At 37.3% G+C, this 13,629-nt stretch overlaps 1 protein-coding gene across 11 annotated transcripts in view; it reads right to left on the minus strand.

Annotated features, from left to right (window-relative positions):
• The window catches only part of NAALADL2 (N-acetylated alpha-linked acidic dipeptidase like 2), a 412,338-nt gene that overhangs the window by 136,514 nt on the left and 262,195 nt on the right, over positions 1-13,629 (minus strand). For all 11 annotated transcript variants that reach the window (XM_072933148.1, XM_072933147.1, XM_072933146.1 and 8 more), the window contains one exon: positions 5,918-6,068. In XM_072933148.1, coding sequence (XP_072789249.1) covers positions 5,918-6,068 — 151 coding nt within the window. The remainder of the gene's footprint in view (positions 1-5,917; positions 6,069-13,629) is intronic.

Genomic DNA, 13,629 nt, shown 5'->3' on the forward strand with positions numbered 1-13,629 from the left:
TTTTTTAGAATGTACAATATATCACCTGCAGTGAAAGAAAGGTGTTAATTAGACTAAACTATTAGAAGCACAGGAAAGATAGGCATAGCACACTGAGATTGTTCTATTACAATACTACAATCAGAGTTTTGCAGCCAACAAAACCAAGAAAAAAACACAATAATGCCAGAGAAGGGTGTCAAGTAGCAAAGTGGCCACAGAGCACGTAGTGCATAAAAAGGAGCCTCCCATCCCAAATGTGTGCAAAGAAAACTGATTCCAACCAGACTCTGCAGGAGCAGATTCCAAGACAGCAGCTGGGTTCAGTGTCATGCACTGATGTTTGCTGTTTTGTGAGCACATAATAAATCGGCTCACTTGCACAAATTATGCTGGGCTGAAGTATGTCAGTAAAGCTATGGCAGGATTCACTGCAATCATCCTGCACAAAAGATTCAAATATTCTAAATTCACTTGTGAGTTGGGTAGCTTCAAAAGTCTAATCTGGATTCCATTTAAAATGTTATTTTTGCTGGATGAGAGAAAAAGCAGCTTCACTGGAAAATATTCTGTAGTGAGTCACAGCTGTTTAGTAGTAGTTTGTAACAGTCTGAAATGTTGAAAACATTGAGAAGTCCTCTGAAAGTTATAAGGCATCAGGAAGAATTTAGTCATTATGTTTTCTACTGAGCTAATTTTGCAGCATAGGAAGTGCTGATTTGTTGTTTTCAAATAATCTGGTCTTCATCACTTGTACATTCCATTTCTCTTACAAATTCGAAGTTTTTAATAACTTTCTGCTTGAAACTGAGGAAAGTTTTGACCATATGTTTCAGGATGGCATTTGCAAAAGTCAAATGATAAAAACAGTGCTAGCAAGCTATTCCAGTATCATTGCCAGTGATTTCTCCTCTCTTCTTCTAATAGTGTAATTAATAAAATCGCAATGTTTTCAATTCAAATTTGCTTCCAAGAAAAAAAATATAGGCAGCTTAGTAGAAGATAAAGTGATATGTGATATGCAATATGGAGGTTCAGACATTCAAACCTGTGAGCCTAAAATATCTCAATGTCCAACTAATTCTCTCAGTTTTAAGTACATGCAAACCTAACTGAAAGCCAGACCGGAGGTAAAACTAAAACCTAAAACCCACAAATCCAAAAATCTCAGATCATATAATTTGATACTTACATAGAAACTTACTTGCTTTATTATATCCTGAAAAATCTCAAGAGGCAGATCATGGATTTAGACACCTCTTGAACCATTAGTGCTACAGATATTATTGAAAATCTGCTGAAATTATTACTTCCTGCATTCACAATTCAAAGGGCAATATTTTCCAAAGATTTACCTCTCTATTGCATTACCACTGATTTTTGTTCATACAGAAAATAACACAGTATATCAGATAGAGCAGCGTAGTTGGTCTGATAAGTTCTGCATTTTTTATGGCAACCACTGAAATTATGTCATAAGCCCAAAATAAAATGATCAAGAGTACATGTAAACATATATACACACACCTAAATTGTAATATCAAATTTTAGCTTTTCTTACTCCTCAGCTTCAATCAAATGATAGTCAAGGAAAATCAAAACACAGTGCACAGAAGCCTGACTGCAGACAGTCATGTTACAACAAATCATCTTTGTATTTCATTTATCCAATGTTATTAGCAGAAAACAAGCACAAATTTTGAAAAAGAAAAGAAAAAAAATATTCCCCGAATAATTTCCACAGCGGTAGAGGCAAGCATAGAAAATAAATTATTGTGACTGTGTTTTGTTTTCAAAAAGAACAGACAAACCAGGGCTGAGGACATCTTGTAAAAAGTCATGATGATTTATAACAAACCATTTTAGAACATATGTTGCATATGCATGGTTAAAAGCATTACACAACGTTCTATTTTCCAGCTAACTTCTGCTCAGCTGCTGGCTTCAGAGGAGTAAAATACCATGAAGTGAAGGACAGAAAGGACAAACTCAGGTATTAGGCAGGGCACACCTGAACCTGCAGAATCACAGGGCTGACTGAAAAATAAACAGGCACACACGTCCATGGCAGCAAGCACCCACTTACCCACACTCCAAGCAGTGGCAGCAGTTCCCTGTGGTTGCTGTAGGAGAACTGGCTAAGCTTAATTCAAGAATGGAACATTTTAAAAGAGGTAAATGTCACAGGGTTTTTATGATGCATATTGGGTGTTTAAATTTTGTTGAACTGAGTGTGGTGGGTAAGCCTTGGCCAGTTTTCAGACCCTACCCAGCCAAGCTCTCATCATCCCTATTGATGAGGGGTAAATCATTGAACAGGGTAAAGACAGAGAGATCACTTATCAATTACCACCATGGGCAAAACAGTGTCAGCAACTGCCAGTTAAAATAAATTTGGACAGTGAGAAGCAAGCCAAAAAATATTAGAACAGCACTGTCACCCTGCCCTTTTCCATGCTCAGTTTCACTCCCCTGCCTGTCCAGCAACCTTGTCCCTTTTTAAATACACTTTCAGAGGCATCACTGACTTTGCTGTTGGCCTCAGCTGTGGCCTACAGTGGATCAAATCCTTAACAATTCCTCACTTTTCTTGTCCCTGCCTCTGAGATCAAATCCTATTAGCAATGTTTGAGGAATGCTCATGTCAAGTCTTCTGTCTGACTTATGCTCACTATTCACAATTCTAAGGACATCGTGCATTTCCCGTGTCACTGATTTTTTCACCCAAATTTCTGTAATATGGCTCACATGACCAGCTGTTAACCATAACCTGAACCATGCATTACTTCAAACACACCCCTTTTTTTTTACTGTTATAACCTCTGTATAACAATTCCGTAAAACAACACTACACTTCAAACTCCAGCTGATACCATAAGATTGTATTTTACAGCTGTTATATTTCAGCATTTTAAAGCTCACAGTATTTTCTATTATGCCATCTGAACTCTTCATGAAATAGTTTCTATTCCCCCTCTGCACAGATAAGGATTCTATTATGAGACACCTTATCTCATGAGCAGGGTTCTTAGTGCTTATCACAGTGCCACTTTTCCATTTACATAGTAGGATTGACAAATAGATTCTATCCATATTTTTGTTCACTGAGCCATTTCCTGTATGGAAACAAAATTGATTTGAAACAGCTCTGAAGTCTAGTAATGGAGAAACCTAATATGTGTCTGTCATACGAAGGTGGGTGAAAGGAAGTGCAGCAGACAAAAAGTCAAAATTGAAAAAGAAAACTAGATGGGGAAAGCACTCAAGTTTTACACTATTCTTCTAAACTTTGTTTTCAAGACAATTTTTTGCTACACAAATCTCTCATTTTCTCATCAAGCTTCTTAATTCTGTATGATTACATCCTTGGGTTCCAACCCCTGGATCTAGTTCATTTCAAAAGCAGGAACGAAGAAGAAAGATTTCTAAAAATGAAGGACACTAGTCTTTGGCAGTCAGGATCACAGAGAGAGAAATGACGCTCACAAAGGATCCTATGATTGTTCCAGGACTGATAGGATTTAGGATTGGAAGAGTCTTAAGAACAGAAGAATTAAATTATGAAACAGAGCTGCAGAAACTTTCACGTAAGTGCTGTTCACTTCCACTTCTCATCATTACTTTTTCTCCTTTGTTAAACAGAGATCAATAAAATAATTCTGTAGTAGTTGGTAGTTGGCATCTCAAACCCATCCTCAAGCTATTTCTATACATTCAAGATGATTCATATGCAGAACTGCAGCATTTAATCTTCATGAAACATAAAATGTGAGCTGAAACCTCATGAGAACTCCAAAATTCTCTCTGAACTATCACATAAATCCCATTTTAAAATGTTGTCAACTTTGAGAAAAGATCTCTAAATTATACCATTTCCTAAAGACTTTTTTTCTAGGAAAATACTGAAGCATTCCAGTACTCTGATACCACAGAGAAATTTGTTTTCAGACTAAAAGAACATGAGATACAAAGGCAGCAGCACGAAAATCTGAGTTTCCTACCTTTTATTCACCAAGTACAAGACTAGCTTTGGATCACTCATCCTATCAGGAATTTCCCAGTAAAAGGGAGAATGCTGGTAGGAGCAGAGTCGAGATTGTGATAGTAACAGTTCTTCTGGCAAAGTGTGAAGTGCAGATGGTGTCAAAGATATGCCAATAACTTAAGCAGGAGCTTCCAATAAAACCTCTTGTAGTGCTTATTACACGCTGTGAATCAAACTGAAAGGGGCAGCCCGGGCTCCCTGCCTCTTTTATTCCACACCAGGCAGTTTAACTACTGCACATCCAAGGGCATCCCCCAGGGAAAAGCCTGCACTCCAGATCTGTTTGTGTCTGTCCCAGGCATGAGCTACCTCTAAGCAAGTCAATTCACAGTCCCCAGAGAAGCAAAATCATCATCAGAAATATAGGAATTACTTCCACCTGATCTACCTTCCAGTGACAAAACCATAAACAAAAGGGTTTTCTCAAGTATTCCTTTGAGCTCTTTCCAGCTCATCGTGGCATTCAGTGATCAAAACATACATGATAACCTGCTCCTGCCTATGAATGGTGCTCAGAGATTTAAAACCACAGACAAGACACACTAAGACTTCTACCAGAAACCATCAATGCCCTTGTAACACCATTGTCCATATAATTAAGCTTCTCTTTCCCAAACTGGAGATCGGAATGCACACTGCAGATGAGATCATTTACTGACAGAAAACTAACACATAAGGTCTAAACACTGAAGTGGCATCTTTATGTTGGTCTATCTGTTTTAATTAGCTTTACTTTTCATGTAGGGTAAATAAAACATTGAGGAGTCAGCCAGAAAGAGACACCACAAACTGTTTTTCAAATAGCTCCATGAAATGAGCAAGAATAAAGCTTGAAGAGTGTTATATTTACCTCTGTAGCTCCCAGGGCACTTTTAAGAACACTGGGTCAGGTACACTGAGACACTGAGAAAATGTGCAATTTCTTCCCCACTGAGCTGTCAAGGCATTCATGCTGTGAATAGCTAACACCCTTCTTTGACAACCAGGCAAATATTTCTATTTTCTGCCATTCTAGGCATGACGTATCTCCACGTTGCCACAGTTGATTTAGTGCCAATTCAAGTCAAACTTTAGATGTCTGAGCCAGTAACCGGACAAAATATTCTTGATGAAGCCTTGTCACAAACTCATAGACTGCTGCTTAATACATTTCCAAATAGTTAGATAGTAAAAAAGGGCTGTAAAGCTGAAATAGCTGCAGAGAAGCAGAACACACCTTCACTGAACTGCCAGAAAGGAGATTTAAGCAGCAAATACAAGTCAAATATGCTACTGCTTCTATTTATTGTTAACATTGCTTCAAAAACACCCCAAGTAAAATTATATAAGATGATGTTGTTCCTTGAAATCAATTTCATATTTCCCATCTTTCAAAAATACATACATTTAGAGAAGCACAATTAATAACCAAGTCTATCTGGGCAAGGCTAAATGAACACACCCTGTTCAAGTGATAGTAGCATATAGATACTATAAACATTTTCTCTTAATACTTTAAAAATATAAATATCTAATGACATTTCACTTGCACCTACTGACCAAAAGTTTTAATTTCTGATACTATGAAAGAGAAAGACAGAATGAAGAGAATAATTCTTTCTGTTTTAGGATCCTGTGGAGGTTCAGTACTTCACAGTCTTGGCTCTTGTTCATGGGATAAGAATGAGCAGGTAATAATAATGGTTCAGTGTGTGAATACTCAAATACCAAGCACAATAAACTATTGAGAGTGAAGACTTTGTGCCAAGAATTTAAAGCACTTTTGAGACTGTGTTTCCTTCCATCAGAGCCTCTCTTTCCAGCAAGATCTGGTTTAGTGTTTTAACTCCCATATTTACAATCTACAGAGCATTAAAATGCACACGAAGCGACTCAGCCCTGACCAGTACTTACCAATACTGGCATAACCAGGCGTGGATGGGTCTCCCCCGCTGTTCAAGGAGACCATAAAAGCTTTATCAGCAAGCTCTGCAGTCTTTGGCAAGTCACAAGGATCAGTGTAAACCAGAGCACCGCCAAACCCTGCATCTTCCAGCAGAGAAAGCTGAGGGAACAAAGCAGCACAGGTGACCATTAGCAACAGCAGTGTCAGAACACATCACTGGTTTTTAATTACTGCTGAGACAGAGGCTTTCCCACGCACCAGGTTCTCACCACAGATTGCTCTGTACCAAGCTGCACTGCCAAAGTGCTTGTAGCTCCTTAACAGGTTTACCTGTGATATAAACACCACCCTGAAAATGCCTCAGTTTTGAAAATAATATCACTAAAACATCTTGAGTTGACTTTCCCTATTTTTCATGTTGTTATCTGCAAGATGTCTTTGCTTAGTTTACCTCTTCAAGGGCACAGCACATACTGAATGTTTGCTGGCATCAGGATTCCTGGACACAGTTACTCTTCAATTAAGAGAGAAAACAGGAGTTTACAGAACATTTAAAAAAGTAAAATAAATTTAAAACTCCAGTCTATCTTACCCGAATGTTTGAATCTGCCTCCTGTCAGACAAATAGCTTTTATTTTGTCATTAGAACATCAAAGATTGAGTTGGAATTGGCAATTAGAGTTTCCAAATACCCACAGATCTGGGCCAGAATATCAGGCAAACTTCCTCAAAGTAAAGGACAAAAGCATCCAAGTACCATAACCTGCAGCAGCTTTTTTGACTGGAAAACCTCAGTTTTTTTCTTTCATAAAGAACTGAAAAATATAAAGAACTGAAAAATAAGAGGATTTTATTCCAAAACAGCCAAAATCAAACTGTAATGTGGCACATACCCCCATGAAATGAGATGACCTTTCTGGGTAATGCTCTGAATATTTGGAATTGCCTGAAGACTATTCACTGATACAAAGCTATATTAATTTTTCAGACAGAAGTAATTCATATATTTAAAAATTATCTTACTATTCACTGGGCTGCTCTACTGATGACTTTCCAAATGTCTCTAAATTGTCTGAGGAATAACTGTAAGTATATGATGTTTCTGCACAACTCTTGATTTCACAGGAACCTGAGGACTTTTTACTACACCTCTGTTTCTCAGTCCAATTGTCTTCTTCCTGCTGCATTTTAGAATTTTCTTTTTCATCTTGTGTATGTATATAATTTTCAGTTTATCTCCTAGCTACTGGCATTAAGGAATGTTTATACACAATTCTTTCTGGCTTTACAAGTAAGTAAATTACATGACTATATGGCATATATGGTTTGAGCCTCATAAGTATTTGGTGTTCAGTTCTGCTTTACTCAATAGCTAAGACAGAAAAAAATATAAAAATAGCAGCCTAGTATTTGCAATATGCTAAAAATAGTGAACCACTATTTGCCATTTCTGTAAGTAAATATATCTAATATTGTTCTTTGCTAAGACCTTGACACTTGTCTGAATTCAGATAAGCAGATGCAAGTTGAACCTGTGAATCACTCAATCCTACCTATCTTACACAAACAAGCAATGCACAGATGAAAAGGGATGCTTAGAGAGAACGAGTAGGAGAATGAGAGAAGGTGATTAGCTCAGATGCTTAAAAATATATTACAGACCTCAAATGTAATGCAGGAATAGGGATTTCCCAAATGGTAGGTTCATTTATTACTGTTTTGTTCTGTTTTCAATTCTTGTTCATATTCAGATATTCAGACACGATTTGATTGCACAAAAAGTAGGGTGGGAGAACTAGGGACACATCATAGCTAAGTGATTGAACAGACAGGATTTAATATAACTATTGCCTTTTCCTTTCTCCATATCCAGTATCTTTTTATTAATCCCTGGTTAATTTAGTAGCACACAAAACAGGAAATACAGATTTATTTATTTTTTTTAAAGAGAGTTTCAAAAACTTTGTACTTAAAAAAAATAAACAAAAAAACAGTATTAAATTCCTTAGTTTTTGTGAGAGAAAGTAACTACATGTCTGCTATTCACAAAGTGCAGTAACCACTGCTACCATGGCTACAATCTCTAGTAAGGAGTTGTGTCACACACGTGAAATTACAAAACAGCTTTCAGATTTCAGCTATAATTGCTGCTTTTTAACTTTACAACAGTGACAGCACAACTATATCAACAATAACGTGCATTGTTGATTCCATTTTCATCTTGGATACGTTAACACTTTACCAGCCATAAATTGTCCGAGCACAAAGAAGCCAAAGAAGGTTCTGCATATTTTTTTACAAGGCACAAGATTGTAGATTAGTTCCTTCAGGTAAACCAGTGCACATCTACTCAAATGAATGGATTATTTTAGATTGCAAAACCATCCAACAGCAAAATCTGTTCCTTATGATTCTGGATGTATGCGTTGCTCCTCTCCCAAAACCATAAACATCTCAGAAAAACCTGGAAACAGCAGAACCCTTGGAAACACATTCTGCTGCCCTCTGTTAACCCTTTAGTTATTTATGGCTGCTTAAGTCCTCCATTTTTAGAGTTACCTTAAAAAATGTGACTGTTTCAATTCAGTATATTAAATCACCCCATAAAACATTCTGGACTCAATTTAATCTAATATGAGACACCTGCTGCTTTATCAAAGGCCCTGTCGTGTACCTGGGGACAGTTTAGCCTTGTAAACTCCACACACCACCAGGCACCATTAAATTGCCTTTTAAAGATGATAAGGCTGAGGCAGTGAAAAGACAGATTGCAACAGTCTGTAGAACTCAGTTCGGCTCTAAGGGGAAAACTCAAAGCTCCTTCTCCATTTTAACATCTCTGAGATGTGGGAGAGGAAACATTTCCCTTTTGCACTGACACACAGGTAAGTGAGCCCTGCTCTCTGCTCCACATTTCAGACAAGCTTTACTGTGGGACTTTGGCCATAAACCTACTGGCAGGTATTGGGTCCAAAATAAGTGAGCTGAGCATGACTGTTTGCTGAGGAAAAAGAAAAGAAGCAACAAGAAAGAGGGGCCACTACCTTTCACAGGTGGCTTCAGTGTGTTTTAGCTCACCTGAGGCCAGCGTGCACCTGAAGAAACACTTAATTAGGGGTTATATTAATGATCTGAACACAGAACAAACCTACCAAAGAGAACAGACTGCAGACTCTGTGAATCTCCAGCATCATGCTAAGAGCTGCCCAGCAGTGACTGCTGATAAGCAGGGAAGCAGTGCAGCAGGTACTGGCCTCAAGCTGGATTTCTTATCTTCCACCTGAGTGCAAAGTCTGACTCGCTGAAGATCTTTTCCCCTGCTCTCTTCTTCTCACCTGAGACCATCCTTGCACCTTGTGGGCACCACACAGCACAAAACCAATCAGGTAATCCGCCCTCATTATTTTCCAGGGTCTGCACTGGACTGGTTACCTGCTAACCCCAGAGCTTCAGAAAATTAAAACCATGTACACTGAGGCATGGAGCTGTTCCTGAAGTACCCTCTCTTTCCAGCTGAAAATAAAGCATGACTGAAGCAGCATCACACTGATGTTCTGTGCATAGGAGCCACATCTGGGGTTGAGTTTAAGCTGTCATTTCATAAGCAGATTGCAGAAAATCACATCACGCTTTGGTCTCGCCTGGATTACAGCAACTATGAGTACAGAGGGTTTCCTACACTGCTCTCTCACTGCATCTGAACAGCTCAGATCCTGTTTCTAGAACCTCTGATCCAGCAAGACCCTAATGTTTAAAGATAATTAAATAAGCGTGGCATCTTTTCCCTCTCTTTTGTTTTGACTCCCAGCAACAGTTCTGCTACAAATAATTTAGAAAGTAGCAATGCATGATTCCTAACAGGGATGGTTAACAATGCTTATGAATGCTCCAGAAAAAAAAGAAAATAAGATGATGAAAGTAACTGTGGGTTAGATCAACGTACTAATTGCATATTCAAATAGCTTCTCATTATTAGCAATTCTTCTCACTATAATTGCAAGTGGTTCCAAAGAATGGACAAGCCTCCTGAGAACCCACTGTACACACAGTTCTCCCCCTCATGGTGTTTTACAGCTGTGCAGTTTGTGCTTTATGAGGTACAACACCAGCCCTATTACTGACCAATATTGCCTAAGTCCACTTTCTAAGCTTGTCCATTTATGTGTCCCAATCCACAGAAATGACTGAGCCACTGTAGTTGGCACAGAAAACTTATTTCACAGGAGGAAGTATCTCAGTATATTCCCTGCAAGCCTAATGAAAATGGGACACTGAGCAGACAAGAGGAAGATGCTGTTAATACATGACTGAGAAGGCATTAATAAAAACTGAAGAGCTTATTCTTTAATGGAATGGGAAAAAAACATGGAAGAGATCAAGAGACAGAGTGACAGATGTAAAGGAATTCAGAAACTTGTCCACAGATTTTTGACACCACAGAATTCTGCCTCAGGAAACAGAGCTGTGAAAAACCTGTTCACTAATCCATAGAACAACCTGTTCTTTTATTGACTCATACATTATTTAAGATAAAGCATTTCAGTACAAGATACATTGGCTTACAATTCTATATAGCAAGTGACTTTGCCATCATGGAAGATTCCATTCTTACTCAAAACAAGTAGCACTAACAATGTGTCTGGAAAATTTGATTTAAAATACAGCAACTTCCCAACACATTCCACCATTTGTAGAGAGAATTTCAAATCAAATTTTAGTGCTGGAAAAAAAAATTATCCAGATCTTAATTTTATTATAGGTTCCCTACTGTCATTAGGGTCAATACAAATTCAGTGGCATTTTCTTATCTGATCTAATTTTGCTTTCAACTCTATTACACATGGTTTCAGACTTTCTATCCTTACACAATAGTAAATAAAACAATATAAATTAGCTTCACAACAGTATTTAAGAGTTCTCTTCTATCTCATTATATATCATGTACTATGCTAGTATATTTTAAAAGTCTACATTTCAAAAAGCCCTTTAAGTACACCTTGATGTCTGAAGTTAAAAGTGCCTAAAAATGTAGTTCTCATCTTCAGAAGTCATTTATGTGAATGGATTTCACACTGTTGAAAGTGTATCCTCACTCCTGTTCAGATAATCACACTAATAGATAATATTAGGCTGCTCACTGAAACTTCTCAGAGATGTTTGAAGGTTTTTCTGTATCAAAAATATGTCTGTGTCTGGTAAAGTAAAAGAACCCTAAATAAACAGATAAAACATGCTTCAGCTACAAGCACTTGAAGTGTCTTAGGGAGATTTTTTTTTTAACACTTAAAATGGCAGCCTACACTACTAAAATCTCCTTAAAGCTGCACACAGAATTGCAAAGATTGTATTTTACACAATAAGTGTTAATGACATCACAGTTCATTAGACAACAAAGGCCTTTACGTGTCAGCTACTGATAGCAAAGTTAATTTGGGATCATACAATACAACTTCCTCTTTGTAACTTCAGGCCAAAAGTCTTCCTCTTCCCATAGGCAGATTCTCAATCTCACTGTTTATTACAAATCCAGTCAGTGCTAACAAAGCAAACCATGCACATAGCACATTCATAAAATACGAAACAATATCTTGTTTATATGCTGTCTCTATATAATTGTGATCCTTTTTCTCTGTCTCTTCCAGGTAAACTTCAGAAAAATGCATGCAGAATTTTATATTCAAGGCCCTAATAGATACGGAGCATGGAAACAAAAATAAAGAAAAACTAATCAGTAAAAAAAAATTGTATATCAAAAATACATGAAAAAATACATGTTTGCACCTAACACATATTATTTGGAGTAAAATCAGATATATTAAAGTATGAAAAATCTATTGTCATTATACTTCAGTGCAATGATCAGCATTAATTAGACAAATAACAGTAATCAGTTTTTAACTGCTGCATTTTTAAATTCATAGTGCAATGTGCAAAAGACATGGTTCATTAATCTGAGACACAGCTTTACTGGACAGGTTAACAGTTATTAATTACTCTTTTCTACTGAAGTCCCAATTAAAACCATGATGCTCTAAAAGGATCTCCCATCTCATTTGACTAATTGGCAGTATGTACAATTATGAAGCAAGAGCAAAGGTACATTTAAACTGTTAAAAGATCTCACTGAGACATCTTTTTATGTCTGTAGCAGACTGGGTAGAAAAGTAAGATTAAGATGCTGTGGGTATAATCAGATGCTGCTATCCTCTCAATTACCTACTGTAATACAGAGCATTTGGAAGGGGCTTGGTAACACGAACAAAACTCAAGGTGGAAAAAACCCATTTAAATACACATATCTTCATCTATAGACCACCCTTCCAAATTGCAAGTTTTCAACAAAATAAGGTTTGGTTTCACCTTGTATTTTGAATATTGCCCTTGATGTTTAATCAGGCTCCAGAATTCCGCATCACAAAGATCGAGGGATGTTCAAAGGAATTTGGTGGCAAAATTCTGTGTGAAGAGGTTTTGCCTTTTGCTGATCAACCCTCAAGGCTCTATGCTAAGGCTGTAAAAGGGATGGAGGATGCAGCCAGTTTAATGGGAACCATAAAAAGAAACACATCTTTTCTTTCCAGCTCAAACACTGTCCTTGCCTGAGGAATGGCATCATTGTTATATTGAACAAACAGGGCCGGGAAAGGGATTAAGCTGCATAAAACTTCCAACAGCTATAAATGCATACACAGTTGTTTCATAAATGGCAGGCTATTGCTATAAAGGTCTTAGAAGGGGGAAAACATATTGCAATGGAATTTATCAAACTATTCCTGCCATACAGTGACATATATAGGAACAATACAAAATCAAAGAGTTGCTCTGTATCATCAGCTTAAGACTTTGATGTAGTTACTACCAGAGAAATGATAACATGAAGTGCATTTATTCGTGGAAAGAATCTGACAAGCATATCTAAGATATTTTAAAGACATTTTCTGTAATCACTTTTCAAACTAAAACTGGCTTTCACAATTCTCAATCTTCAAAACTTTTCCCTTTTTTTAATTATCTAGAAAATTATTTTTAGGGAAGAGACAGTCTCCTTTTGTATTTCTTGGATGTCCTACAGACTGTGGGAAGAAAAGCAGAAGGGAAGGGGAAGACACTTTACAATGTTAATCACAAAAATCTGCCACTGAGCAATGGGGCTGTATGGCAGTGATGAGTCAGAGTACTTTGCACATCAGTTTACCATCCATTATATTTTTAAGTACATTCCTCTGTCAGGTAAGTGCTATCCAAGGACAGTAGACTTCTCAATGAACACTGGTCACAAGCTTGTTGTGAGCTGGTTTTACTGGAAATCCACACACTGACCTGTGGACAGCTGTGGCAGTAGAGGAAAAACCTTTGGAGACTTCCCCTCCAAACCAAAAATCATCTTGGTTTAATTCTGTAATCCTTGCACAGAAAAAAAATTTTAACACCCTGATCCTACACATGGTATTGAGCTTATCAAGAACTGAATGTTCTCTCCCATACATTTTCCTCTGTTTGCTGCCTGCACATCTTCTATACAGTTTTATCAAAGAAAAGTAATTTGTAACACATCAGCAGTTTTTAAAAATGGAATTTTTCACAATAGGATATTTGGACAATTAAACATAAGCCAGATATACTGCCAGTTCCCTGTACTAGATTTCAGCAACTTTTAATACAAATTGAGTGCATATTTTATTGCCAGATCTTGCTTACCACTGCTAAGAAATTCACAATG

Source organism: Taeniopygia guttata, chromosome 9 (assembly GCF_048771995.1).
Source record: "Taeniopygia guttata chromosome 9, bTaeGut7.mat, whole genome shotgun sequence".
Lineage (NCBI taxonomy): Eukaryota > Metazoa > Chordata > Aves > Passeriformes > Estrildidae > Taeniopygia > Taeniopygia guttata.